The sequence below is a fragment of the Alternaria alternata genome (genome assembly GCF_001642055.1).
Source record: "Alternaria alternata strain SRC1lrK2f unplaced genomic scaffold CC77scaffold_12, whole genome shotgun sequence".
Taxonomy (NCBI): Eukaryota; Fungi; Ascomycota; class Dothideomycetes; order Pleosporales; family Pleosporaceae; genus Alternaria; species Alternaria alternata.
In genome coordinates, this window is record NW_017306201.1 from 786,080 (window position 1) to 814,028 (window position 27,949).

The 27,949-nt window shown below is 51.3% G+C and overlaps 9 protein-coding genes across 9 annotated transcripts; 5 read left to right on the forward strand and 4 right to left on the reverse strand.

Moving 5' to 3' along the window:
* Positions 1-2,301: 2,301 nt before the first annotated feature.
* On the forward strand, positions 2,302-4,336 carry CC77DRAFT_1062223 (hypothetical protein; the record flags this gene model as incomplete). The annotated part of the gene is made up of 4 exons (XM_018528503.1): positions 2,302-2,454; positions 2,626-2,878; positions 2,927-3,322; positions 3,372-4,336. The coding sequence occupies 4 exons, from the start codon at positions 2,302-2,304 to the stop codon at positions 4,334-4,336; spliced, it is 1,767 nt and encodes a 588-aa protein (XP_018385310.1).
* Positions 4,337-5,351: 1,015 nt separating this feature from the next.
* Positions 5,352-10,303, forward strand: CC77DRAFT_1021240 (hypothetical protein). Its single transcript, XM_018525224.1, has 3 exons — positions 5,352-5,718; positions 5,767-6,081; positions 6,128-10,303. The coding sequence occupies exons 2-3, from the start codon at positions 5,818-5,820 to the stop codon at positions 10,031-10,033; spliced, it is 4,170 nt and encodes a 1,389-aa protein (XP_018385311.1). The 5' UTR covers positions 5,352-5,718; positions 5,767-5,817; the 3' UTR covers positions 10,034-10,303.
* Positions 10,304-10,577: 274 nt separating this feature from the next.
* On the reverse strand, positions 10,578-15,245 carry CC77DRAFT_1071943 (P-loop containing nucleoside triphosphate hydrolase protein; the record flags this gene model as incomplete). Its single annotated transcript, XM_018529141.1, has 3 exons — positions 14,903-15,245; positions 12,373-14,847; positions 10,578-12,323 (listed from the first exon to the last, which is right to left on the reverse strand). Exons 1-3 carry the CDS (start codon positions 15,224-15,226, stop codon positions 10,578-10,580), a joined length of 4,545 nt encoding a protein of 1,514 aa, XP_018385312.1. The 5' UTR covers positions 15,227-15,245.
* A 611-nt stretch (positions 15,246-15,856) lies between these two features.
* Positions 15,857-17,221, reverse strand: CC77DRAFT_1071945 (FAD/NAD(P)-binding domain-containing protein). The gene is made up of 3 exons (XM_018529142.1): positions 17,155-17,221; positions 16,189-17,097; positions 15,857-16,133 (listed from the first exon to the last, which is right to left on the reverse strand). The coding sequence occupies exons 2-3, from the start codon at positions 16,913-16,915 to the stop codon at positions 15,901-15,903; spliced, it is 960 nt and encodes a 319-aa protein (XP_018385313.1). The 5' UTR covers positions 16,916-17,097; positions 17,155-17,221; the 3' UTR covers positions 15,857-15,900.
* Positions 17,222-17,490: 269 nt separating this feature from the next.
* On the forward strand, positions 17,491-19,344 carry CC77DRAFT_144789 (hypothetical protein). The gene is made up of 4 exons (XM_018530266.1): positions 17,491-17,764; positions 17,830-17,941; positions 18,011-18,143; positions 18,199-19,344. The coding sequence occupies exons 1-4, from the start codon at positions 17,732-17,734 to the stop codon at positions 19,181-19,183; spliced, it is 1,263 nt and encodes a 420-aa protein (XP_018385314.1). The 5' UTR covers positions 17,491-17,731; the 3' UTR covers positions 19,184-19,344.
* CC77DRAFT_144828 (hypothetical protein) lies at positions 19,323-20,822 on the reverse strand. Its single transcript, XM_018530267.1, has one exon. The coding sequence runs from the start codon at positions 20,712-20,714 to the stop codon at positions 19,506-19,508; it is 1,209 nt and encodes a 402-aa protein (XP_018385315.1). The 5' UTR covers positions 20,715-20,822; the 3' UTR covers positions 19,323-19,505.
* A 689-nt stretch (positions 20,823-21,511) lies between these two features.
* Positions 21,512-23,010, forward strand: CC77DRAFT_1031893 (PLP-dependent transferase; the record flags this gene model as incomplete). The annotated part of the gene is made up of 5 exons (XM_018526697.1): positions 21,512-21,821; positions 21,898-22,106; positions 22,165-22,282; positions 22,344-22,491; positions 22,560-23,010. 5 exons carry the CDS (start codon positions 21,512-21,514, stop codon positions 23,008-23,010), a joined length of 1,236 nt encoding a protein of 411 aa, XP_018385316.1.
* A 729-nt stretch (positions 23,011-23,739) lies between these two features.
* Positions 23,740-25,095, forward strand: CC77DRAFT_144833 (HpcH/HpaI aldolase/citrate lyase family protein). The gene is made up of 4 exons (XM_018530268.1): positions 23,740-24,028; positions 24,080-24,207; positions 24,336-24,544; positions 24,598-25,095. The coding sequence occupies exons 1-4, from the start codon at positions 23,841-23,843 to the stop codon at positions 24,997-24,999; spliced, it is 927 nt and encodes a 308-aa protein (XP_018385317.1). The 5' UTR covers positions 23,740-23,840; the 3' UTR covers positions 25,000-25,095.
* Positions 25,087-27,758, reverse strand: CC77DRAFT_1031894 (glycoside hydrolase; the record flags this gene model as incomplete). The annotated part of the gene is made up of 4 exons (XM_018526698.1): positions 25,087-25,743; positions 25,783-26,923; positions 27,027-27,633; positions 27,689-27,758. 4 exons carry the CDS (start codon positions 27,756-27,758, stop codon positions 25,087-25,089), a joined length of 2,475 nt encoding a protein of 824 aa, XP_018385318.1.
* Positions 27,759-27,949: the final 191 nt, after the last annotated feature.

Below are 27,949 nucleotides of genomic sequence, written 5' to 3' on the forward strand. Positions count from 1 at the left end.
TTGCGCAGAGGCTTTGTGTAAGCAACGTTTGCTACCTTGCCGACACGAGGTGCGGAGGGGTCATGGCGTGGGCCAGCGTGTCACGGCATATCCGTTGACAAGGCACATCACCTTCCGCTTCTATGTGGTGGCGCATATATGCCGGATCCTAGTGAGAGAGATCAGTATCATGACTGGCTGTGAGGCCGGCGTAAGTGTCCGAGCATGGTTCTGTGATGCGTGTAATGTAGGTTTAGTTGTAGGCTAGCGGCCCGTAGCCGTCTTGGTAGAAACGGTACAACGGTGCGGCACGTTATCTCCGCTACGCTATTCCAGTGTGGCGCGAAAGAAGTCTGGGTTCCGGGTCTGGGTTGTCTATACGACATGAGCTCAGGGCCAAGCCATGTGAATACAGCAGATTGTTGTCGGTGAGTCGGTATCCTCACACGACGAGAGTGAAACAGCAGAAAGGGTAGATACATTGTGCGGCAATCTGCAGGAATCAGTCCATCACGTACAGCAACTGTGCGCAGGCGCTAGCGAGATGGAACACCTGTCTAACTTGTCTTGGGCCAACTCACATCAGATCGCATCGATCAGATTTATCGAGCCAGATTGATCTCAATCTCTCGCCAACAGCCTGGTAAGCGGATGAACCGGCGCGGACCTGACCGAGATCGAAAGGATTCTTCGAAGCATTTTTGTATACTTCGTTTAGATGCAGCCCGTGGCGCTAGAATGGGCGCAGTGCCGTAAGGATGAAGACCCTTCGGTTGTTTGACGGCTTTGTTCCTGTGGTTCGGGGATGCGGGTGCATCTGTTTAGCGCTCTCGCCACATGTGATGCTCAAGCCTCGTGCTGTACATTTCAGTGGCCGTGCTATGACTGGCGGTAATGTGGTATGCGAAGGTGGAACAACGAGGACGATTACAGGGGATAGACGCAAGCCGTGGGGTATCTGATGTCTGACCGGCGTCTGGCTGTGGACGAGACGCCATCGTTAATTTTATCGCAGTGTAGACTAGCTTGACAGCTTGCGTGGGATGTGTAGATGTGGGGTCGAGAGAGCTGCACCTGCTACCAATATGTGCGCGAAGTCTGGCGTTGATGTGATTGTGTCTACGGTGATGGCAGCATGTTGTCATCGCTCAATGGGTTCCTGATCAGAACTACTAATCGTAGATTGATGCTATCCAGATGGAATCGATCACGAGGACCCCGTATGCGCCACGGAACAGGCTTCAACACTAGTGTGTATACACTCATGCGGAACAACGTCAGGATCCCTGTCCGACCCGCAGCTGGTCACTTTTTCGGTTCGACGTTTACTCAGTGAGAGCGCAGAGTCTCCAAATAGAGTTACGGCGTACATTCGGGGGAGTGGGAAGATGCAAGAGACGTCTCCACAAGCCCTAATTCAGACCCCCAGGTCGACGCCTCCTGTCGCTCAACGGCTACGGTAGCCCTTGGTCCATTGTCCGCGGACAGGCATTTCATGCGATGTGTTCTGTGTGTTTGCTTGAAGAGGTCAAGACGCCTGTCGTCGCCGAACGGATGCGTATGAGGGTAGGTGCAGTGTGCAGGAGATAGGAGTCGACAGATCTGGGGCTTGTTATAATGAAGTGAGGCCTGCTTTATAACCTGAGAGCCTGGTCAATACATTCGGTCCTATTATCGTTGTTCCATCAAGAACTCGTTCGTTGCTTTTTTACCCTGAATACTGCGGCTCTGCTTAGGTTCACAACGCTGGCGCGGACGATATTCGCAAAGAACAGTCAAACAGGAGTACCGCCCGCCTCTGGTCCCGCAACTAGCTTCCCCGAATAGCTACTGGCACCTCGTTCAAACACCTTCGGAGTGGCTAGGAAGATCGTGACTAGCCGAGTCTCTTCGATGGTGGATGTGGCGGCACCTTTACGATACAACTGAACCCAACACCGAGCTCAGGCTTATCTCGGATCTGCAACTAGAAGAGGGGCATCTTTCGTTCGCCCAAAAGTTGGGATTTGGCCCGGGACTGGCTCTTTCCGGTAAGCAATTCCAGCGCAAGATGTTAAGCGAAGTGTGCGCAGCTCAGGACCATGCTCAGCGAGTCACGTCTCGATCATCCCGATCTCGACCATCTATTTCGCCTCGATTGTTGCTCCAATGAGGTGGTTTCCTCTTGGTATAAGATTCAACTGACTAATGGGCAGCCTATCCCTACTTTTGTGTTTCTGTCGAACGCCACAAGACGACGATATATGCTCTTATATTAGTAAAGGCGTTCCATCGAGTAGTTCGCGGGCTCCGTTAGCTGCAACTCCATAACTACCCACCTGCATGGCGAAGTTCCGGCCCGTGAACCCATCGGCCCCTCCCGCCAGGGACCGGCAGCCGATGCAGACGAGCGATGGCGCTGCCATGACGGGTGACCGAAGTGGGGCAGACTCTTGGGCGATGGTTCATGGTGCCGATGACTTTGGGAAGTCGTCTGTGAGTGTTGTTTCTTTTTCATGTCTCGGGGAGTTGATAAGGTTTCGGCTCGCTCCTGCGCTTCCAGCGGATGGCGCCACATTTAGCGGCTGCCGTGACCCAAACAACCGGGACCGGCATACGCCTGGTATAATCGGCAAGAGCGATGGGCATATATGCTGACGCCTTCAGGCAACATCCTCGCAAGCTATCGAAGCCACCGTCAAGCAGGACGAACCAGAGGAGGCTGTCGCCATTCCGACACCCATCGGCTGTTGGAAGGTCATCTCGCCTGACGGTCGTGAAGAGCGCGTCTTTAAGCCAATCCCCGGCTTCGAACATCTATTCAACGGCCCAGCACAGTTGCAGGGACCTCCCCGTCCGGCAGAATCGCCTAGGGCTGTTGTGATGCCAGTCTCCCAGTCTATCGTATCCCAGGTACCGGGTAAGATCGAGTGCTTGCTCTGAAAGTTCCCTTCGCTAATTGGTCCAGCTCTGTTGAGAGAACGCCAGACTAAGAAGCGTGAGAGAACTCGGTCACAAGCAAGAGGACGCCTGAGTCGAACCGTGGCTCGGCAGCCTAGCGACGACGAGAATGACGAACAATGCGACGACAGAGATGTCAGTGTGCCAGCCGCAAAGTCCTACACCTTCTACATTGGTGACGTGAAAGAGCTCAAGCGCTTCTTCCGAAAACGGCTGGACGAACTCACCATGAAGCCAGTACGCCCTATCGTCACGGCTTGGGTCAAGCTACTGGAGCCGAAGCGTTTGACCCGGTTCGGTCCATACCACAAGAAGCTGCCTAATGAACAGCCTCAGGAATGTACCCCACCTTGGTGGCCTCGGGATGTGCCCTATGAAGAGCCCTCTCACCTGGATAAAGATGGTAAGCTGTCGTTCCCGTTCGCAATCGGATGCCAACCAACTCTTTACAGGTCTCTTGACATTAGCAGTCGATCTCATGCTCCAGCACCGTAATATCGACGTGGGCAAGCGTAACATGGACTGGGTCACCAGGCTCAGGAATGCAGCGCACTATGCCGTAGAAACAACACCACCGGATCAGTTCTCCTCGTCCAAAGGTTCTGCGTTTAGTGAGAGGATGCAAGGGCGAGCCCTGGGCGAGATCATACCGAATCTTTTCGACATTGCACTATCATACCAGGAACATTTTGCGAGATATACCCTCTATGAAGGTACAAAGAATCGGGATCCTGGTATAGGCACACATGTGACCTGGCAACCACTTACGAGACCACCACGGCAGGCTCCCGCCCCTAGGAAACGCGTTCGACAGACCAGGACGAAGCCAGCATCAAGAACAGAGTATGACGCCCACGAATCTGGCCACGACACCGAGGTCGACAACACCGCAACCGAGTCGCATGTGCGAATAGAGGGACAGGTTCGAGAACCGCGACAACAGGCGCAAGCTCCAAGTCATGGAGATCCAGCTCCGCATCTACAACACATGCATGCGGGCAGCTCCACGACAACGCTCAACACTTCCTTTGGTCAGTCGATGCACGCTTGTCACCTGGATGACAACATGGACTTGGACGTCAAGCTGGCCGACCATGTACCGTACCAGGGTCGGTTTTCAGTCCGGAGTAACTTTGATTACGACCAACCAATACAGTTCCCAAACGGTCTTCCAAGTTACCATCATATCCCACAGTTTCAACAGGGTGTTGGCCGGTCCGACATAATCCCAGCGACCACATCTGGATATGAGCAGCCGTTCTCCATGTTCCCAGCCTACCATCCTCAAGCCGGAATTTCAACGTTCGAAAGCAGCGCTGGATTTCCTGTTTATCATGACGTGTTTGTTCCGCCGTTCTTCGATGGTTTACCTACTGTGAACAGCATCAGCTGTCAACCCGAAACTTCTCACCATTAACTGCTTGCGACTTAGCGTGCATCTCTCGCGTTTGCCTACATGATTGTGTCTTGGTCCTTTTGTTGCTAGTTTCTCATGTCCTCGAAACGACTCACGAATGTAACGTTCCCCTTTCTTGTCTTGTATTGCTGCCACGTTTGTTGAGCTTCTGTTCCAGCACAGCGACTTGGTACCCTGCCATGCTGGATGCTTCGGCACTCTCGCTGGAACATGTTCTGGTGCGCTTTTCTTGGCTTTACCTTTCACGATCGCCCGCGTCTTGCAATATACCCCATACGACGTCACGCCGCTCACGACTGCATTGCAACGACGCCGGTACAAAAGTTCATGGCTGCCTAGTGGAGGAAGTAATTGGATACCAGGCGAGTTTCCTAGGTTTGGGACTGTTCTTGCTAGAAGGCGTTGTACAAAAGCTTGGGGTAGTTGGTCTTTATGGAAGAGGATGTGGGAAGGTGGCCAGGTTGTGTGGGTGGTCGTTAGCCATGCAACGGTAAATAAGTGGTGGGAAAGACATGTGGACACAAAACATGGTTATGAACAATATTTCGGGTATGTTAGATATCAAATCAAGATATCGAATCAAAGACATGGATGCTATGCGTGAAGTTCCGGGTGAAGTGGCGCTGAGGAGAGAGTTGCACATGGTGCAGGCGGAAGTGTGAAACTAAGGGCGGAGACTCGGGGCTCCAGCCACACGTATGCCAAGGCGCCCGACCGCGTCACGGGCCCGGGCTCTGAGCTCACGGCTTCTCTTGTTCGCGACATTCATGGGCCTTTGTTGCATTCAGCAGCAACCGCCAGTCGCATCCAACCCGACTCGGCCAAGCAGCCCAAATCACGACTGCCAAACGCTCGCCCGTACCGAACCTCTTTGTCGCATGCACACCGGTCGTGACGTTGACGTGGATTGATCGCGAACTAACACCTTTCGTGATAGAGTCGCGACCATGGCGACACCACGAGGCGGAAAGAGCGGCGGCGGAGGCGACCGAGGACGCGGTTCAAAAGGCGGCAACAATTTCAATGCCAATCGCGCGCGCGGTAGAAACAATGCGCAAAACGAGGAGCGACCGGCGCAAGGCCTATACACACCCGGACAGGGACGAGGACGGAGCGCGGATGCGAAGAACAACCACAACAATTCGTAAGTCTGCATACCCACTCTGACCTTAGCACAGGGCGCGGGCGGACCGATGGCGCCGTCACCAGGAGCATACTACACCACCGCCATCGTTGCGATGCATACCAGACGAGGGCCTCCGACGGCCGCTCGCGGCCTATTCTAACATGACTCTTATAGGAACTCTTCTAATACAAGCCACTTCGGCGTGTCGAGCACGCCATCGTTTGCGCCCCACGAATACCAGAAGCGACTACAACACGTAAGGACTATGGATGTCTCCCTAGCTATTCAGTACTGACAGTCATAGATTAAAGCGGAGCGCCCCAAGATACGTGAAAAGTTCATTCGTGACGGCTTGATGAACCCAGAGGGCCAAATGCGCCTGGTCGATTCCGTCAAGCTGTACGGCTTATGCCAGGAGATGTGTCCGGAATACGAGCGCGTGCGTCGCATAGTCGAACTGGATGTCAAGGCGCCAGAATGTACACCCGAGACCCAACACCTACCGTCCCGTAGTCAACGCATCGCAGACGAATCGCGCATGGTCAAGGCATATGCACGCTCGGCGGCAGGCATGGACGTGGAGCTGGTCTCGGAGATTCGGTCGCCGCCCACTTGCTTGGTAAGTTAGCAGCAGTCTATACATGTCCGTGATTTAATTTCTGCAGAGAACCCTCAAATACCTATACGGACGCCTAGATGAAGATGACTTCCAATTCCTTCACTCATGGCTCTGGGACCGCACGCGAGCTATTCGAAAAGATCTCCGGACGCAACGCATCGAAAACAGAGCCGACATCGCCATACTGCTCACTTCCCTCGAGTACAGCGCCCGTTTCTACATGCTTTCGGCCCACCACATGGCACGGAGTACAAAGGATGATTACTCGCATCAACAAGACGTCGAGCAGCTGAACCAGACGCTGATCTCACTTAAAGAGCGATACGCCGATAACCGACGGGCCAACATCATATCAGAATGCGAAGCCGAATTCTGGGCATACCGATTGATTCTAGCCCCCATCTACGCCAGTACCCAGCTCGAGAACGAACTCCATCGTCTGCCTAGCGACCTACGAAACAATCCACGAGTGCAGACCGCTTTGGAGATCTTCCGCCTCCTCAAAACCATCATCATTCACAACAACTACAAGAGCTTCGTGCAGTGCCAGTCCAACTGGAAGCGATTCTGGGATCTGGTCAAGTCGCCAAGGGTGTCATATCTCATGGCATGTGCGGCCGCTATATCTTTTAATAGGGTCCGCCACGTTGTGCTTGATGTAGTATGGCGTTGTTATCGGGTCGGTCTGTACAGGCACCAAGTCCCTGTCGAGTTTTGGACAACGGACAAGCTGAGGGAAGTTCTTGGTATGGACACCGAAAAAGAAGCCGTGGAGTTTTGTGAGGCGCACGGCTTCGTGTTCGAGGTCAACGAGGAAGGCCGCACTTTCATGGACATCAAGCAAAAGAACTTCAACCGAAAAGCTGACGTGCTTCCGAAAGCCGATGTCAAGCCTCAGTTCTTCTCCGAAACGATTGTCGAGGTAAAGCGATGTGGCCGCCCATTGTCAGCTGTTATTGCAGGCTTGACCGTCCAGGAGGCCAAAAAGGGTGGCCTGTCTACTGCGCAAGCTCAGCAAATGGATGATCAATCTTCGCTGTTCGTTCCGGAGACGACCAACATCTTCAAGCAACAGGCTATGGAGACGAAATCTTCCGTTGGCAACTTTGGCTACAACCCGGCCGCGTCTCCCTTCCAGCCTAATGGCGCTTCTACAACATCTCCAAATCCGTTCGCGAAAGCAATTCAGCCTGGCCTGTTTGATCCTTCAAAGAATGACATCCAATTCGCGCAGCCTGCGGAAGCGAAGCCCAACCCATTCCTGCAAAAGAACGCCAATCAATGGCCTTCGGCATCGCCTGTACCGTCAGCGAACCCTTTCCTGAAGAACAACACTGCGCAGTCGGAATCTACACCACAGACTGCTGCAAACCCTTTTCTGAAGTTCAACAATGCTGCGCACCCAGAGTCAACAACATCAACGACCCCCGCGAACCCTTTCTTGAAGAACAATGCCGTACAGCCTCAGTCTACGACACCTCCAACTCCTGCAAATCCGTTCATGTCCGGATCGTTCGCACCCTCACAACCTAAACCTCAAACTCAACCAGAAGCTTCTGTCCCTGAACCCACAGTATCAGCCCCTACAGCTACGCCCAGGCCTGCTTCCGCTTTCAACTTTACTGGATCGTCATTCAATTCTACCCCTGCAAATGGACTACGACAGGAAGGATTTTCCTTCACTCCTGCTGGATCACCACCGCCAGCTGAGACATCTTCACAAGACGAGGAAACAAAGAAGGCGGAGCAGGCGAAACAGGAAGCTGCTGAGAAGCAACGAAAAGAGGACGAGGCACGCCAGCGCGTACGGGAAGCACAACAGGCAAAGCAGGCGAAAGAAGCAGAGCAGAGGCGACAGCAGGAGGCGGCAGAGGCTGCCGCTGCACAACAAAGACAAGCGCAGGCGGAGCGAGAGCGAAAGGCCCGCGAACAGCAAGAAGAGTTGGCACGACAGGCAAGGCAACGTAAACTACAAGAGGAGGAGGCGCGCGCAGCACGGATACGGGAGAAGGACGCGGCGTTGCATGCGCTCACGGCGGATGTAATGTTTAACCCACAGGAAGGATTGATAATGCAGTTTGTCGAAAACGATATCATGAACATGGCCAGGGTGGCTATGATGACGGTAGAAATGGAGAAGAGGGTAGCGATGGTAGACCGGAAGTACGAAAAATACTTGGAAGAGTTGAAGCGAGCGGGTTTGGCCAAGATGATGGCAGCGGCAGAGAAGAAGAGGCGGCTGCAAAAGGCACGGGAGAGGAGGAAACGATTGAAGGAACAGCGAGCGAAGGTAGAGGTTGGGGGAGAAGAGCAACTTGCAGACACGCCTGCACCAGTACAACCGGCGATCTCGAACGGCAAGGCGTCAACAGTGGTGCCACCAGAAGGACGATCATCTTTGAAGCAGTCTGTGGCTCCCCAGAACAGTCGGCGCGCCAAGCGAACCCAAGAGCGTCACCAGGCTCAAGCTTCCGAGACAAATGGTGTGAGCCCGACTAAACCGGCACCAACGTTGGCCAACAACACAGCTCCTGAGGCCTCATTCGACAAGAACACAAGCAACGCTAGCACATCGATTTCCGCGTACTCGCAGGCCTATCAACAAGCAGTTGCAAATGCACCCGTAGACCGAACCGAGACTGATTGGTTCAGGCTACGAGCTAGAGGCATCGATCCAAGCAAGCACCGCAAGCGCAGTTTTGATTTTGGCTCATCGGACGAAGAAAAGCCAAAACTGATCGAATCAAAGCGACCTAAGCTATCACCGGATTCTCCTGCGCCAGAGCACCAGGAGCAGTCCGCACCGAAGACTATGCTTGAGGAGCAGCGTGCTCGTGTCGAAGCCATCAAGGAGTCTTTCAGAAGGTCAGCATCCTCAGTATCACCTACTCAGTCCTTCAACGGCGCAGTGTCTTTCAACGGACGGTCTTCGTTCAATGATTCGACAAGTAGTCTCATTGCAAGGGCCCGGCAGACGCTAGCAAACTCAAAGGCCGAGATGCCACCACCTTCCTTTACCCCTAGCAGGTCCGTGTATCGAAGGGAATCTTTTGACGGTAATGCGAGCCAGCTCATCGCACGAGCTAGGGGTCTCACATCTGTCGCCGCCTCTGCGTCGAACGTCCAACACGACTGGAGTCGTAGTGTACCTAACCTTGGCCTCTCTGCATCGCAAAGCCAGCACTCTACATACGGTACATCTACGTACGGCAATACATTCCGCACCAGCACCTCGACAAAGAGCCGTCCAGCGTACTGGGATCGCACGAGCCGCTTCGTACCCCGCCATCTCTACGGCCAGGGTGCGGAAGCCGTTCGTGCCTACAGGATTGAACAGGGTCTTAGCAAATCACCTGCCAGCACTCGACCTGCTAGTACAGAGCCTCTGGATATCTCTTCGCCGATACCGACCCAGGTCTCGTACAATCAACAGGCGAAGACACAGCCAATGGGCTTCAAGCAAGAACAGTACACTGGTGATTTCATGTCAGCCAGCAATTTCCAGGCCGTCAATGGGGATTCTCTACTAATCGACAACGCCGTTATGACTGATCAAGAAGATGAACTTGAGCCGTACAACAATCACTTTGGTACTACGGACTCGTATCCTGGTGCTCAGTATACTACTTCTCTCTCCCAGCAGCAACATGAGCAGAAGGAAGAAGAGTACTACGATCAAGACGCAGAGCAAGACGCGGATTCTGAGATGCTCGATGACGGCGAGGAAGATGAAGAGTTGCTTGATTATGATGAGGACTCTGAGCTTGACGAAGAGGAGGTTGATGTGGACGAGCACGAGGTCGAGGAGGAGCTAGAGTCTTTTGATGAGGAAGATGAGGATGACGAGGATGATGAGGAAGAAGAAGAAGAAGAAGATGGCGGTAGTGAAGGTCTAGCCGGCAACGAGAAACCGGGGGCTACCGAGGACGACGCTATTGAGTTGTCGGATTAGACGTCCTGATCCGTGTTGGGAAGTTTTTCAGAAGAAGGTCGAGGTTCGATGGGGTTGTATCATATAAAACACTTGTATGCATAGCGAGGGCGTTTTGTCTTTCTTTTCTTCCTTCTGGAATATCATATATAGGGCAAGGCATAGCATGGATTATGGATATGGGGGGTATGCATGATACCCAATGGGCGGGCGATATATTGTGGTGCGCGAAAAGCTGAAGTACCAGATGGTGCGAGAACATGTGTAAGAATATGAGAAGTTGTCTTGTGGATTTGGGTGCCTGAGTGATCATTTTGCGTGATTGAATGTGATTAGCCCCAACCGCGTGACGGGACTGCATTGCACTCCTTGGTGTCGAAGAGAAGGATATTCTTCTATTACTACGCATGCTTCTATGACCTAGAACGCCCAATTACTCTTCTACAAGCTACCAGCGCTCGATCTGCCTTCTACCACCAAACAGTGGATCGCATCCTCGTGCGAATCCTTGCATTATCGTACTTTGAGCCATCTCGTCTTCAAGTACTATCTTGTCCAATCCAGACTATTCATCCGTCCCTTTAGAATTTTCCACTAGGCCTCTAAAATATCCTCCAGGAAGCCTTAGCAAATCTTCAGGACTACCCGACTCCACGACAACTCCTTTGTCTAAAACGATGATCTTATCAAAGTCCATGACTGTGCTTATGCGATGCGCGATGACAAGCATAGATGCAAATCCACAAGTGGAGAGTTCACGTATGGATTTTTGGATCGACGCATCTGTGTCGGGATCCATGGAAGACGTTGCTTCGTCGAGAATGAGAAGCTTCGAGCGATCTACGATAGCGCGCGCAAGACTAAGCTGTTGACGTTGACCTTGAGAGAGGTTCTCTCCCCCATCGAGAATGGGTTGGTAGAGTAGTGAGGGACCTTGGATCAACGTTGCATGGTGGAGGCTAGGGACGACGGAATCAGCATCTGAGAATAGTCCCGAACCGGACACCATATCGGCTTGTTCGCTGAACCAATCATCTGAGCCTGGCCAGTGAACTCGGCCCAAAGCGTGAAGAAGATCAGTATCGTCATGAGTATCAAAAGGATCAAGGTTTGAGCGTACAGTACCGGGGAAGAGGTGCGGGTCCTGCGTGATTATCGAAAGACGCTGGCGAAGCTGCTGTAGAGCCACATCCGCTATGTCGATGCCGTCAAGAGTGATGGAGCCCTGTTCTGCCTCAAGTATACGAAAGAAGGCCATGGCGAGGGTTGATTTCCCTGCACCCGTGCGACCGACAACCCCCACCCGTTCATTAGGTCCGATTTCAAAACTGATCCGATTCAGTGCAGGAGGCAGATGGGGTGCGTGCCGAATGACCAGGTTGGAAATGTGAACACGACCCTCTTCTGGCCAGGCCGCAGGTGGCACGCGCCCGCCACTATAGTTCTCGCTAGGAATCTTCGTATACTCGATGACGCGACTGGTGCTAGTGAGTGCAAGCTCAAGACCGCCAAAGTTTCGAACAAATGTACAGATGTTGTCTGTGTAGCGGATCAAGAATCCTAGTGCGAAGCCTGTCATGGCGACTGTGGTACCGGGCATTGAGACGATGACCAGGCTAGCCATGGTGACGAAGGCTGACCCAATCAACGCCATGCGACATCCAAACCATGAGTTGATAAGCCAAAGGTTCAAAAGCGCTCGTGTGTTGTCGTCTACCAGGGTTGCAAACTTGGTCGTGTATCTTTCTTGCAGCAGCATAGACCGAATAGTGGGCAATCCATCCATCGTAGAGCAAAAGCCCTCCAGGACTGGACTTCGGCTTATGTTGTCAAGATGCTTCAATTTGCGAGCCACTCGAAGGAACTGGTTAGCACTGTATGCGCACAACAGAAGCATCGGAATTGACATGGGTAGTATCCATCTGCTGACGGTAATGCTCACTCCAAAAATAGAAAGCAACATCAAGGCGCTTGTCAAGGCGCTGCCGATGATTTGACCAATCTGTTCATCGAGGATGGCTGTATCGCTTGTGAAACGATTCATTATCCGGCCCAGTGGATTCCGTTCGGTAAAGTCCATTGGCGCACGCAGGACGGCATTCAAAAGCATGTCGAATAGACGTCTTGATGCATTCAACGCACAACAGTACGTTAAATAGTTCTGGCCTATACCGAAGACACACGAAGTTATTGCGAGTGTGACATATACACTCAGGTACCAAACAAGGCTGGTTTCGTTCTCACGACCTGGATCGGGTGAGTTGTGGGTCGTTCGTTCGTCCTGTTGTACCCAACGGGCGATCCACCATGACTATTGTGCATCAGTCTCAATGTAATCTTTATCTGACGGCGTGACATACCTGTCCTACGAGCATACCCACGTAGCTCGCATAAGCTAGTAAGGCGAGAGGGAGATACCAAGCATGTTCTATGGACTGCAAGTACTGTATCAAGGTCTTGTGTTGTGATCCAGAGGTTTGTTCTTGCTCTTCTTCGACATATCGGTAGACTTCCGCGGCATCGGTACACTCAGTAATTGGGAATGGCTCAATGGAAGCCACCGAAAGAACAGAAGGTTTGCGAGCATGTCTTGATGCAGCCGTCTTAGTTGATGCACGACGACGTCTCGGTGCCATCTCGTTTGTCGTGTAAACAGTTTCCTGTGGCTTGGTGAGGCCACAACGTTCTGTGAATCTGTATTCGTACTGGCCTCCACCGGATAGCGATACAATATAGTCTGCGTAGGGCATGTAGAGAGAAGGATGATGTGAGGCCAAGATAACAGTACGACCTTGGATGAGGGAGCCGCCTAGAACGTTCTGCGCTACATGAAGCGCTGTGTGAGCGTCAATAGCACTGAAGATATCATCCAGAACTAGAATAGACGCGGGGGAATAGAGGGCGCGCGCAAGTGTGATGCGTAAGCGTTGCCCACCGCTCAGGTTCACTCCGTGCGGTCCAATTTCGGTCTGGTCGCCATCCTTCAAAGCTGCTAGATCTGTTTCGAGAGCACAAGCATGAAGTACCGTACTAAAACGCCTTGCTTGCATCGGGAAACCAAAAGTGATGTTATCCATGATTGTACCAGCTTCAATCCAAGGAGCCTGTCCGACGTACGCGATAGACGAATTCAAAGACCAAGAGCGACCTGCGATTGTTGGCGCATGGGTGGCGACAGAGGGTTTTGTGACGCTACCAGCGACCAATTCGCACTCGCTAAGAACTGCGGCCAACAACAAGCTCTTTCCAGATCCACTGGGCCCTTCTATGACACTTATATCGCCCGGGGGAAAAGATAAGGTCACATCTCTGAGGGAAAACACATCCGGACTTGATCCATTCCAGCAAAGAGTCGCATTCTGGAAACTAATTTCGTCGTGATCAGTCGAGGGGAAGCATTTGTCAGGTGCATAGAGGTAGTCTTCGAGACGCCTCAAACTGTTCAAGGCGCGTATCCAACCGGTTTGTAGTTGCGGAATAGCTCCTAGTGTGCTGTTGATGGAGCCCAAGATAGACAGACTTGTAAAAGCTGTTGATGCCTTCAGCTGTCCAGTAACGTATACATGTATCGAAATGACAAGCACAGAAAGCATGATTGGGGTCATGGTGCAGATTGCGCTCGAAGCCATGTTCCATCGGTTTACTGCCCATAGACTTGCCAACTCTTTCTCTCGCAACTGTGAAATATATGTCAACCAATTTTGCTCGGTTCCGGACAGTTTGATTTGACGAACTCCTCCGAGAGCGTCCGTGAGGGCAGCCACTCGAAGATCTTTTTCCTCCATAAGTCCGATCTGATCACGCGCATGTTGCTTTGCAACAAGTACGTTGCCGAAGAAGAGCAACACAACCACGGCGATGCTAGCTAGCAAACTTTCCCAGCCCATGAGCTGCTGAATGAACCATCCAGAGATGATCAACTTGATGACAGCCTCATAACCTCGATAGACGTCTCGAATGCAGTTTCCAATCTGCTGCGTGTCCAGAGTGACAAGACTGATGACGTTCACACCTGTCAGATCTGCTATTCCGGAACCGTCTTCACCGTCGTATTCTCCTAATTGCGTGGAGATACCACGGAGCATCTTATCGAAGAGAAGCATGGTGAGTTGCTTCTGCATTTTGACTCCCAAGTTTACACTTGAGACCCAAATAGTTCCTGTGTCCATCAAAGCGGTACATATGATGCTCATACCCAGACCAAGAACCCATGGAGCTGTGGTGAAAAGTTTGCTTTCCCCGCCAGAATCTCGCTCCATGGCCCTAAGAATGCCAAGAAGCATTATCTGAGGCGTAAAGCTGATGATAGATCCAAAAATTGTCATGCTCAGTTGTACAACCAGTTGTCGCCCATTGATGGAAAACAGATCTTTCCAGAGTGAGCGACTGTCGTTTCGAAGCGATCTGTAGTCCTGGAAGCGCTGCAAAAGAGGTAGCGCGCGTATCGTGTGATTGAGCTGAGGAAGGTTGTATATCTTTGGCGACTGTTCTGTCGAAAAGCTGCGTAACGCTGATAGAGACCAAGAAAAGAAGAAGATGTTAAACGCGGAGGCCGTGAATCGTCTATCGACCAAAATTCCTTTCCAGAAGACGTCCGGGCGGCGTGGCAGCAGCAAGCCAGACACACATGCTAGCACGGCTGACACAAACTCAACCGCCATAAGAACGCGCCCTTTGTTTCCTAGTGTGCTCCAATTTGGTAATCCAACATAAAGACCGAAGAGGAGAGCGCATGATACGTTGATGCAGTTCATGCTTCCACAAATTGCTTGACGAAATCGGCGTGGAGCAGATGATTCGGTGAATAACGCCACAGATTGTAGCATCAGATTGATCTAGAAGCTTGACGTCAGCCTCGTTTTGAGTATACCTACGGAAGGACTAGGGTACCCATATGCCAAATTGGAGAAATCCGCCGAGCGAGGTTCCATGGCAAGAGTCAACCACAATTAACCCAAAACAGGCTAAGCTACCAATGAAAGTATGCAGGGCAAACGCCGCTCGCGGCAGACGATCTGCGAATGATTGCAGTGATTCTTTGGAAGCTTCTCCATCTTCGTCCTGATATTGTTGCCCCCAATTGAAAGATGATTTTGAAAGATCAGAGCGCCGCAGCCAGAGAAACAGATGAGTATAGGCCGAGCTAGTCAACGTAATTGCTAGAACAAATTGGGTCGCCTGGAAGATGTTGAACGCGCTCCAGATGACGACCATGGTATTGCGCCTTCTGACCAGAGATATGCGTGTGACTTTTGATGTTGACTTGGGAGAAACGAATGAGATCGAGGTTGGGTCTTATGAAGTGGAAGAGGTTGAGACAGAAATGATCATCATAGGTAATATGGCCATAGCGCTAGAGAACGAGCGATGGACTGAACCCGCCGTCGTTTGTAGCATTTTTGGGGACAACCCGGGCGCTATTGCTATTTCCGTCGTAGAACAAATCTGAGAACCATGATATTTAGTGAATCACTGGAAATTCCTGACTCACTATCCATACTTATGTCATAACAGACTAGCATACAACGCAAAAAAGATGAAAAACACAAAGAGTAGCATGAGAGAGCCAGAGTCAGCGTCGTGATACTGGCATGAATTTTGTATGCTGGGTGTGGCGGTCTGGCGAACGGATGCCCAGATCGGTCTATCGAAATTTCTGGAAAATATATATTTAGTGTAGCCCGATGCGTTATGGAGTTGCGAAAAGCGTGTTGACAGCAAGAGTAGCTCTTTCCTTCTTCTACAGGTAAAAGCCCGAACAAGCAACGAGGTCTTTGATACTAAGCCATAAGCAACAAAAAACGAAAACAAACACTAGCGAGTCGAAGAACCCCCCCAATCCCCCCAACCCCAAGTATCACAATTTTCACTGGCTGAAGGCCTCCGTACTAAGTGAAGGCTTTTTGCCGAACAACAGAGTGAGCCCCAAGCTTATCAAACTGATGTACCTCGAGACAAGCATCCCGGCACATCAATGCAGATCTTTGACCACGCGCGCGAACCTCTTCCTCATACTCGTGAAGGATGCGCTCTCTATCTGCCTCATTCGAAAGGATAGCATCGATTGCACGAAGGAGATTGTTAACATCCATCAGGGCGTGGTTGAAACCCTCTCCGCGATCTGCACATGTTAGCATTTCCCAGAGAAACTAGCAAAACGAACAGGTGATACGAACATAGAGGCATGGTATGCGCTGCATCGCCTGCCAACGTGACTCGCCCCTTGGATTTGCCGAGCGACTCTGCATGTGGCAGCCACCAAAACTCCAACGGAACGTTAATAACTGGTCCGTGACTATCAGACAGAATCTCATGGAAGATTTTCTTGAACGTAGGATGAAAATCCGTCGATTTTTGCCTCATCAAGTCAATGCGCCCGCCATCTGTTCTAGGAATATCCGCGTGTCCGGTAGGGGAAAGCCACGAGAGACATATTTGAACACGCCATACAGGGTCCACCACAGCGGAAACATTAGGGTTCGGGCGTTCCATGACGGAGAACCACATCCATGCAGGGCTTGACGGATGACATCCTTGGAAGAGGGTTTTATCCAGCGCAAGGAGCGGTTTCATCTGGGACTCATTGGCCAGTGCCTCGGTACCAAGAAAGCACGCCGGGATAGGCGTAGGCTGAGAAAGCGGCGCCCCGTACTGAAGTGAGCGCACGGTCGAATGACAGCCGTCGACTCCCACGAGAAGATCTCCACTATAACAACTTCCGTCATTGAATTGTACCTCAACACCATTCTTCTCAACTTCAAACGACGATAGCTTCTTGCCCCATAGGATTCGCTCCTCGATTCCTTCCATGAGCATGTCACGGAGTCGTCCTCGAACAACTCGCATGCGATCGCCGTACGTCGGGGGTAGAGACCACTTGGGAGTGCAAGTTTTAAGATTCATGAATGTAGAATGACTCTGGTCGTGTCCCGCGGTTTGATCTATCCGGGTTGTGTGTAGGCGATTCGCAAGTTCGCTAGGAAGGAAGTCCCGCAATAGCGGCAGACTGAAGTGGATGGTGAGAGCCCATCCTTGAGCGCGACTGGATGAGGATTCGTCTCTCTCGAAAACAAGAAACGAGATTCCTTTCTAACTGTTTCATTAGAGATCGTAGAGCAATATTGAAGTGTTGAAGGTGTCACATGCCTTCTTCAGTCCCTGCGCAAGGGCAAGTCCAGCTATGCCGGCTCCAACGATGAGTACCCTTGGATGGTCGTCCCTCATGTCTGTGAATCCTAAAGACCAAGAGGCGGTGGAGCCTGCGGATACTAAAGATCAAGAGGCGGTGGAAGAAGGGAAAGAAAAAAAACAAATCAGTGATAGGAGAAATGATCACACCCAGTGTTCAGCGTCACGCGCAAAATCTTTGAGGGTCGAAAGAGAGAACCAAAATATCCTTGATACATGGATGCAGCGTCGGCTCGGCTGTTCAGTTAAAGAGGCCTCAGAAAGCGATGCGCATCGGTAGCGTCACTCCACTTCCAACATCTTTCCGCACCATGTATGCCTCAAAACACCAGACTGCTTTGGCATGCTGCCTCTTGTTAGTTATCGAGTCTTCAGCACAAGCTCTATTCAAGGCGCCTTTTCTGCGTATCGTAGAACTGGACTTGTGTCGTTCCTATCACCGGCAGCTTTCTCCTGGATCCCTGCTCTCGGACGACTTGAGCGAAGAAGACTGCAAAGCGATCGCCATACAAAGAGACTTGGCTATGATAAATGCATACAACGTGGCCATGTCATCAATCATTGGTATTACTACAATTCATCATTCTTTCGTACTGATCACTCAAAGCGAGAACTGACAGAGATTAGAGATTATGACCGCATTCCCTTACGCGTCGCTTTGCGCAAGATTCAGTCGACGTCGCATCTTAGCAGCCAACATTGTTGGTACAGTCACCGCCTCCACGTACACCATATGCATCTGTAGGTCATCACGACAGTCACCGGTCCCCATCAATGATCGGGTGGCGAGCTGACACAACCATGATGCAGGCTACTATCACCAGATCTTCAACATCAGGCTCATTCTGTGCCAGTCTCTGTGGCGTCTCTTTGGTGGTGGGGACAGTGTTCTGCTGAGCATTGCTAATGCCTTGATCGCTGAGAGCCTACCTGCAACACACCTGTATCACCCCCACAACGGATCATACAACGCAGTTTTTGCTAACGAACACATGCAGGAGTAAAGTGCTTTTTTTACTCAATGCCTTGCGTCTCATCGTCAATGCCATCGGTCAAATGGTCGGGGCACGCCTCATGCAGGAAAATCTGTGGGCACCTGCACTGACGGGCGTAACGATGTACTGCCTGGCCATCCCTGTGCTTTGTTGGATTGTCGACCCCCAAGACCACACGCGGCGGCTCAAGCTGTCAGATGACGCTTCTGACGAGACCACCGATCTTCTACTCGCAGGCGTCAGCGCTAGGACGAAAGAGCGCAATGGGTCGCCTATGCGGCTAAGGATGTGGACACCAATGACTAGGGCGGTCTGGCGAACCTCAGAACTGTTTCGGGAATCCGCGACGGCCATGGCACTCGCCATTGTTTTTTTGAATGAGCTGGGACACGGCGTGAATAGCATTGTGCAACAGTGGAGCAGCCGTAGCTTTGGATGGACGCTCGCACATACAAATTACTTTGTGGCCGGTCAGCGTTTGGTAGCAGCTGCGACGCTGGTTGGATTCTCATGGGCGTTTCACGGGCTGCAAAAAGTAGGTATCGCCAGCGCGAGGCTCGACATCGGTCTGGTCAATGTTTGTCAATGGCTCACGTTGGTGGGAATGTTGACCGCTGCCATGTCGTGCCTGAGTGGAGTGGAGGGAACGCGAGTGGTGGTCTTCGTATGCGCTGTACTCATCTACATGATGGGGTGGGGCATGACGGGCGCATTGCAGTCAAGCATGACTAGGTCAATTCCAAGAGCGCAGGTTACGATGCTCTACACGGGACTCAACGTGGCAGATCGGATGGCTGGTATCGTGAGTGGCCCCATGTTCGCGGGGCTAATGACAGCCGGCTTTCAGGAGGGGGGCAGATGGACTTACCTTCCGTTCTGGGTATCTGTGGGACTCTTTGTCGTGGTAGCAGTACTGACAAGGCACGTGACAAGCTGGTTGAGTAAGGGGATTAGAAATGCAGATGAACAGACTCGGGTAGCTGAATGAAGGATAGACAGCAATGGAGGCCTATGCTGGGGCTTCGTATGAAGCAAGGTATGGAGGGGTAAGGGGATCGGGTAACTAGCTGCTTCATAGCATGGACGGCACGGCACGGACGGGTGGAGATAACGAAGACGGATTTTTCTTTTACATCTTACCGTTGATTCGTAACCTTCTCTGGTGTTCATCGAGTGGTCATCCTCTCATGCGCAGCGACTCACAGGCGGCGAGCCACTCACACCTCTCGCAACACAAAAGATACAAGCGATATCATGGCTTTTGCAAATCATGAGGAAGACACAGTAAAAATGATCAGACTGGTAGCTAGCTAAGCAGAAAACAAAGCAGGACTAACATAAGTGGCAATGTCGAAAGCATCTCCTTGGTGAGCCACGCCGATCTCTCTAATAAAAGTCGTGTCGTCAGACATGTGACCAGCCTCGACTTGGTTACGAAGGAGGGCAGTAGGCTGTGCGAAGTCGGCCAAGACGTGTTTGACGATGGCGCCATCGCGGCAGGGCATTTGGTGGGCGAACCAGTAGAGCTTGCTCCTAAGTTGCAACGGCAGAATGTCATACACGACCATGCAGTAGCGCGATTGCGGGTGCGGGTCTAGCCGGTACTTGGCCTGGATGTTTGCCCACAGGGTGGCGTAATGGCTGCGCGGCGGCAGCGGCACGGCCCCGTCCATCGTGAGGTGGGGCTCTATAGTCGCAAAAGAAGTATGCGAATCAAAATAACAGCGGCTGTATAGCTTAATGCGGGGCGCTGGGTAGCGTGTCGCATCGATACAGAGCATGCGAGGCCGCAGCACGCTGGAGGCTTGCGAAGCCAGGTAGTGGCGCACCTGACGCCAGTGGGCGTGGATGTCTGTTGGCAGCAGAGTAAAGACGTCGTCCAGAAGGTCTAGTAGGCCTTGTGAGGAGAGACAGGCAGGCAGCAACCAGTATAGCTTGCCGCGTGCGCCGGAACGAGTCAAGTCGAAGCCGACAAAGGTGGATGAAGGGCTGCATAGCTCGCACGAGGAGGTTGTGGACGGTGCTAGGTCGGCAGATGGCAGTGGGTGAACGGTGTGCTCCCAGTAGGCGAGGCGCGCCGTCACAGCCACCCACACATCTGGCAGCATTTCGACGTGATAATCTTCGGCCAACGCGATCCGACGCAGCCCATTGATCGTTTCCAGTGCAGCGGCAAGGGACGCCGAACGAGTCAGCGTCCCGTTTATCGGGATCAAGTCGACCACATAGCGGACTGCGACCGACGTCCTGCCGTTCCAGCTGTAGCTTAATTCCAGTGGTGTAGCGTCGCACGTCAGCGCCGATGGATATGCAGGACGCAGCGGCAACGACGACGGCTCTCGACCTAGCCAGCCGCAGACATGGTTCCTGAAGAATGTCTCGTGGGCTTCGATGTTGTCTTGACTGTACGATCCGCTCGTTCCTAGAGCGTGTATCAGGTGCGGGCTAAGAAGGGCGGCCCATCTGAGCCGCGCCTTCTCAGACTCACCATCACCATAACGCGCGTCGCAATCGGCCATCGTCTGATCTCGTCACTGCTCGAGAGACACATGCAAGATGAGGGAGAAAGAAGAAAAAAAAGAAAAAAAGAAGGTGTTACAACGGCGGTATGAACGGGCGGCTGCACCGCAGCAAAATCTCAAGGCTGTCTGAACCAAAGACGCTGGCTCTTGTTCGTTATGGGACGGACTAGGAGACGTAACCATGTTGAGAGACGCGCCATGGCGAATTTATATCTCAGCCGAACCGAGCCATCCACACTTCCTGCATCGCAACTACCTTGAACTGCATATTCGATCCAGCGCAAGATGATCGCAAGCCTTGCCATATCCAATTGCATGATCCGTCTACTTCTCTCGGAGTCACGCTACTATATTGGCCATCAAATTCTAAGCATGTCGCGTCCTGTGATCCATTGCTGCTCTGCGACAATGGGCGGAGATAGTGGTATAATTCATTGTGGCATGGGGACGCGCAAGACCTGGATGATAGCAAACGGCCATTAGAGAAAGTTGATTCCTCCGATCGAGAGCAAATTACCCAGTAGTTTAAGACGCTTGAGATTAAACAGCAACGAGACCGTCTCACCACAATGCCAGGGGTCCATCTACCATACATATCATCTGCCTAGAAAGTGCATCAAAACTACTGGATATGTGTGACCCGTGTTTTCGATACCTGCACTGACCGCTCTTCCGGCTCCACATCTCGACGTTAGATGTTGATGTTTTTGGTATAGCAATCTTTCCATTGTGTAGCCGGTGTATAAAATTGGGGTCAGGGAAGCAATGTGGTGTCTCACGACCTCCAACACATCATGCCAGGTGCACTGCTTCCTAGCCACTTTTCTTTACATTTCAGCATTAGGCCGAATGTGATTGCTTTCCCAAAATACCAAGCGACCACGTCAGACCACGAGAAAGCACGTTCATCCATCTGCCTCGATGCCAACGAGAATTCCGCTGGTTCGTGTCTGGTGCCCGTGCCAAGGTATGAACCTTGCATCCCGAGTGCGCTCAACCATGGTACACCGCAGGGACCTATCGGTCTAAAGAATCTGCATCGATATCCGTCGGCATCTCAGGCCTCCCTGCGTCGGCAGGTCGCGCAGTGGCGAGGTTTAGATTGTAGGCTCTGCTTTCTTTTCCTCCTTCTTCTAATTATCGGCCACACCGAGTTCACTAACTTATCATTCGCCGTTAGCCCCTGACCAAGTTGGTCTTGGATCTGGTGCTTCAGACGTCATCGAAGTCATTATACGAATGACATGCACCCCTGGTCAAGACAAGATCCTGCTCTCACCTCCCACATTTGATCTGTACAAGGTTTGCGCAACCCTTCAAGGTGTCGAAGTGGAGGAGTGCATGCAGGATATAGCTCAAGATGGGACGTTTCGCATCCCAGTGGAGCAGGTTTGTCAAACATCACGCTAAACCCCATGATCCGCAGGACTGACCGCCTCTATTACAGATCTGCACCGCACTGTCGGAGGACGATCGCATCAAAGTTCTGTTGCTAGCATCACCCGGAAATCCCACAGGCACGTTGATTCCAGTGGATCAGATACAGCGCATACTTGACCTGGAAGGTTAGTTGAAAGCAGCTCCTAGTTCCCACTTTGACACGCGCTGAAACGATATGAGAATTAGCCTTCAAAGGCATCGTCGTAATTGACGAAGCCTACATAGATTTTGCACCAATGGCAAAGGAAGCCTCAGCTGTTCAGCTCTTGCCAAGGTACAATAATCTAATCGTAGTTCAATCTCTGAGCAAATCTCATGGACTCGCTGGAATCAGGTAGGTCAAAAGTCTGATTATTGCCAATTTTGGTTCACCACCTTGATACAGTTCTAAGAGTCACTCAGGGTCGGTATGGCTATTGCGCATCCTGCCATCATAGAGCTTTTCTCAAAGGTGCAAATGCCATACAAGCTGTCAAGTGTAGTCTTAGATCTTGCCGAACGAGCGCTCTCAACAGAGGGACAGGCTTGTGCGATCGCACTGCAGCACCAGGTCATGACTCAACGAGAATGTCTGGTTAAAATGCTCGCGGACCCTTTACTTGCCTCCAATGGCATTGGCGCTACAATTGGAGGCCAAGCTGCAAACTTTGTGCTGATTCCAATTCTTGTTGGGGAAGAACGAGACGATATGCGAGCTCGGCAGCTGACGCAGCAACTCCGAGATCGGCACGGTATTTCTATCCGATATGTTGGTGCGCAAGCTGGTTGTAGAGGTTGTGTGAGGATTACGGTGGGTACGAAGGATGAGACGGATGCGCTACGAAAAGCCCTCCACACCTTGCTTTTGGAATAAATTAACAGACCTTTGGAAATCTTGGCTGATAGTTGCATGTATGTGCTTGGGCTAAGTGGTCTCTACAAGAAACTTGTATAATTCGCAATTTGCGCTTATTCTCTTCGAGACTAGGGTTGATAGTTCTAGTGTGGACCCTGCGCTAGGCCAGAAAGCCCATTTCCCCATCATAGCTAGCTTCTGCTGAACCCGAAATTAACTCAAGTACCCGGTTCTCCCACATATACGCTAACCATTTTGGTCGTCGAGATCCCTTGTACGATATCCGTTGTCTTGGGTTTGTACCATATCGACAATGCTGACCTACATGATATCTACATGATCATGTTATTTTCGAATTTGCTTCAACGCCTCACAAACAGGCAACGTGGTTTTCCAGCATGCCAGTCAAGATGCATCTTTGTTTGCAATCATCGAGGAACTTTCCGGAGCAGGGATTATTAAACAATCATGATAAAGACAGACCTTAATGGTTATCGGTGCTCATTGAAAGAAGCATTGTTGCAGTAGAAGGTATCATGTCGGCGCAACATGCTAGTGGTGGCATACGACAATGCAGGCTCGATGTGGATATAGCACACTACAACCAGAGTCGTTTCGGCAATAAGTCGTGTATCATCATTTTGATTTTGACGTGACCGTTCATTTTGAGTTACTCTGCGCGAGGATCTATGAACCCACTCCTATTATAAAACACTAACTGCAATCACCGTGTCACGCGACTCGTAAGCAAGAGGCGCGCTGTCTAAACCTTCAAGAGATATATTGCATACAATCCCCCATTTCAACACATCATTCGACCTCCGGAGTAGCGACGAAGAGCTAACGCAATGCAACACTTTCGAGCAACATCACTCTTTCAACCTTCCAACTTGGCACATGCCATCCGGAAGACCATGGACCCCTTCAAAGCACCCTCTTATCTCTTTGGATCAATTATGGCTTTTCCGCATACCATGGTTGCTCGAACTATCGCTGTCTTAGGAATGGATTTTGTCATGGTCGACGCATTGCATACGTAAGTAACTAACACCAGGCAACGCTCGCTCATGTCTAACCCAAAATCAAGTCCTATCGATACCGAGAACCTAGTCCGCATCATACAGACCATCAACTTCTGTAGCGAAGGCAGGACAGTCGCCGTTGTGCGGGTCCCGTCTGCACACTCGGATCTGCTAACGCACGCCCTTGACGCAGGTATGTGTACATATGCCGTCTCGGCTGCATATCCGCCATGGGACATGCGTATACGCAGACCGACTTTTCAATCCTACATCGGTATTCCATAGTAGAAGCTAATCATCGGATCGTCGTCTCCATTGTAGGTGCAGCAGGAATTATCTTCCCACATATTGACACCGCCGAGCAAGCCGCCGAAGCTGTTTCCAAGTGTCGATACGCGACCTCTGGTGGAGACAGGTCTCTATCGCCATGCGCATTAGTCTCTGGAATTACGGATACAGCTCCACAAGGACTGACACATGATAGAGTGGCTGATAGTCACATAGCTGTCATATGCCAGATTGAGAGCCAGGTGCGTGGTCATTGTGAGAAGCTACAGCCACGCTGCTTACTGATTTGAAATAGCTTGCAATGGAAAATGCAGACGCTATCGCAGCCACACATGGCGTAGATTGCCTCATGCTAGGCCCGGGAGACCTTCGCCTCTCATTGGGTCTTCCTGCTCGGAAGTTCGGTCAACGCGACGACCCGAGATTTCTTGAAGCCGTCAATCGACTTGTTGAGGTGAAACATCGACACGGAAAGCCTTTGATGACCGTATCCTTCAAGATCTCGGCAGAAGAGGATTCGTGGATACAGCATTTCAACCTGTTACTAGCCACTGCAGATTTTGTAGACGTGGTCAAAGGTCATCAAACTGCTTTGGAGACGATTAAAGGTACCCTTGCGGGTCTGAATGAGAGGCTGCCGCCACCCATGGATGTTGACGAGAAGATCAAGGGACGTCGCGATAGTCACGAGGAATGAGTTTGATGCAGTCATTTGTACTCCGAGTTTCAAACTCTTAATCCTTCCTCTAGTCGGAAGTGTCTGAGAGTCTATCTATTAATGCATCTACAAACCTTGCCACCAGAACGTTTCTTCGAGGGAATATACTTCTCGTAGGAATGTTCCTCTGCTGCTTGTTCCCACGAGTATATTGTATTTTCCTTTTTCACATACCCAGCGACCTTCTGCTTCGTCCCAGAACCCCAACGCATATTTCAACTCCAGGTTTATTGCAAGGGTGGTAGTGGAGGAAAGCTTGAGAACATGTGTTTTTTCGAACCCTTTCAGCTCTTTCACCGGGCGGCCAACACTGAATTTCTGCGGCTCGACATATACTTGCACCACTTCTGCGCCGTCAAAGTTGCCAATGTTTTCAATCTGGACTCGCGCTGTGATCACTGCTTTCTCCTGGGAGCCATGTATTTCAAGTCGAAGTTTCGAGAGGCGGAACTCGGTGTAGGATAACCCATGACCGAATGGAAAGAGTACGGGTTTTTCCAGGGTGTCGTAGTATCGGTAGCCTACGTAAACGTCCTCCGCATATAGTATACGTTTTCTCTCCGCTTGGCTGCACAGATATGTCGGATTATCGCGCAAACAGACAGGAAAAGATAGTGGTAGTTTTCCTGATGGATTGGCGTCGCCGTACAAAACATCGCTGATCGCTGTTCCCGTCTCGTTGCCTCCATACCATACATGCAATAAAGCCTTAGTGCGACTAGCCTATGGCATCGTCACAGGACTTCCTGAACTAATGCAGACAACAGCATTAGGGTTCGCATCGAGCACACTGGTGATGAGGTCGTCGGTGTGCTGTGGAAGTTCGATGTCAGGTCTATCTGCGCCCTCATTCTCCCAGTCCCCCATTAGACCTGCAAGAATAACGACTTGGTCGACCTGTGACGCTAGCTCAGCAGCTGCGCGAATGGAGGCAGCAACGTCCATTTGATAACATCCGCCAAGACGTAAACCGCCGGGATGAAATGTCAATGGAGAGTTCTTGATGAGTTCTGAAGTGTGTGCTCCAGCCCAGTGGACTAGCACGTGGTATGACTCTCCTTTGGTCAGGTGAACAGTGCCTATCTTCTCCACCGTGCCCGCTCGGAAGAAGCCTTCGCCAAATTGCTGGTCTTTTGTGTTGTCCACCACGAGCTTTCCGTCTAGATACAAGTTTGCGGTGCCTTGTACGCTAACGCCAAAGTCGTAGGGCCCGGTGTCAGTCGCTACAAGGCGACCCGAAATATCCACGTGCCAGTTTTCACCATCAATACGCTTCATGTTTTCATAGTTGAAGAAGTAACCACAAGAGTTAAGGAACTCGTAATGATCGACTGGAGTGCGGTCTGCAACGGTTGGCGGCTCGTTGTAGATGTACATGTCGAATCCAGGCTTGCCGTGACTTGTCAGGAGTTGGTGGCCCAGAAGAGGCCTTTCTTTATGATTGTAAATTCCTCGCGAAAATTGAACGCTTCCATTGCTTCTCTCACTGATAGCCTGCAGAGGGGTCACCGCATAGTAAGGTCGAAGATGAGCGATACGCCCACCTCGGTATGCTGCAATAGCAGCATTCGGGCCTATCACAGCAATCGCCTTGTCGGGATTCAGGGGAAGTATGCTTTCGTCATTTTTCATGAGTACTATCGACTCAGTTGCGGCCCGACGAAGTAGTTCGCGATCTTTCTCACGGTTCAAAGGCTTCTCCGGCGCCTGTTCCGGTATGTTGGAGCTAGCGGCTTCTTTGATCATGTTGAGAATGCGTCGCACGCAATTATCGAGATCACGAGCGCTTAGACGATTAGCCAACAGTGAGTGTAGCAGGTTCTTTCCCCTCCATTGGCTAGGTCCGGGCATCTCGAGGTCCAGGCCTGCTTGGATAGGAGTTGTGGTTGCATACAATCCGTGCCTACATATTGGAAAGTTAGTTTTGCTTATCTTCTAAAGATCTTCTGAAGGACAACTTTTGATGGAATCAGACTCGAAATGAAGAACTGGGGTAGTTCACTAACCAATCGCTCATGACCAGGCCACGAAAGCCCCATTCTTTCCTTAAGATGTCATGTAAGATTCTTTTGTCTTCTGTGATGTGGAGTCCGTTGATTTTGTTGTAGGCCGCCATGATTGCGCCAGGATCACAAATCTTGATTGTCAACATAAAAGCCATGAGATATATCTCTCTTAACGCGCGCTCAGTGACCATGCAGTTCATACTAAAACACCCCTGTTCTTGGTCGGAGCACAAAAAGTGTTTTGGTGTAGCCACTATCCCTTTTTCTTGGATTCCGATGCACATGTATCCTGCGAGGGTCCCCGCGAGGAGAGGATCCTCTCCAAGCGCTTCATGCCCTCGTCCTGCAAGTGGAGACCGCGGAATATTCACGCAAGGTGCTAGGAGCACATGCGTTCCTTTTGCGATACATTCATCGGCTAACAATCCTCCTACCTCACGAAGTAGTTCCCTGTTCCACGAGGCTGCCAATGCTGGCCCAGCTGGCAGACATATTGTTGGTGTTGAGTTGAAGAAACGTGTACCGCGCACTGTGTTCGGGCCGTCACTTGTTCTTAAGGAAGGAATTCCTAGACGTGGGATGGGTACGGTGTGTGCGAAATCAAGTCCTGCAGCCTGGTAAGTCTGACATGAATGGGACTAGTAGAAGCGACGATAACTCACCAGCTGTTATATCGCATTTCTCGGCGACAGAGAGTCGAGAAAGGATCTCTTCCACGTCAATATCAGCCATTGAATTGGTTGTTTCAGCACGATGAGAGGATGATGGTGATACTTCTTCGTGTTCAAAACCATGTACAGCCTATAATGTAAGTAGTAGACTCATGCAAGCGAAATTCAGTAGGCTTCTGTGCTAGGTTTCTAATCAATGAGGTAATATATCTACTTGAATCTCCATAGCGCGATCTTCTGCATCGATTCTGC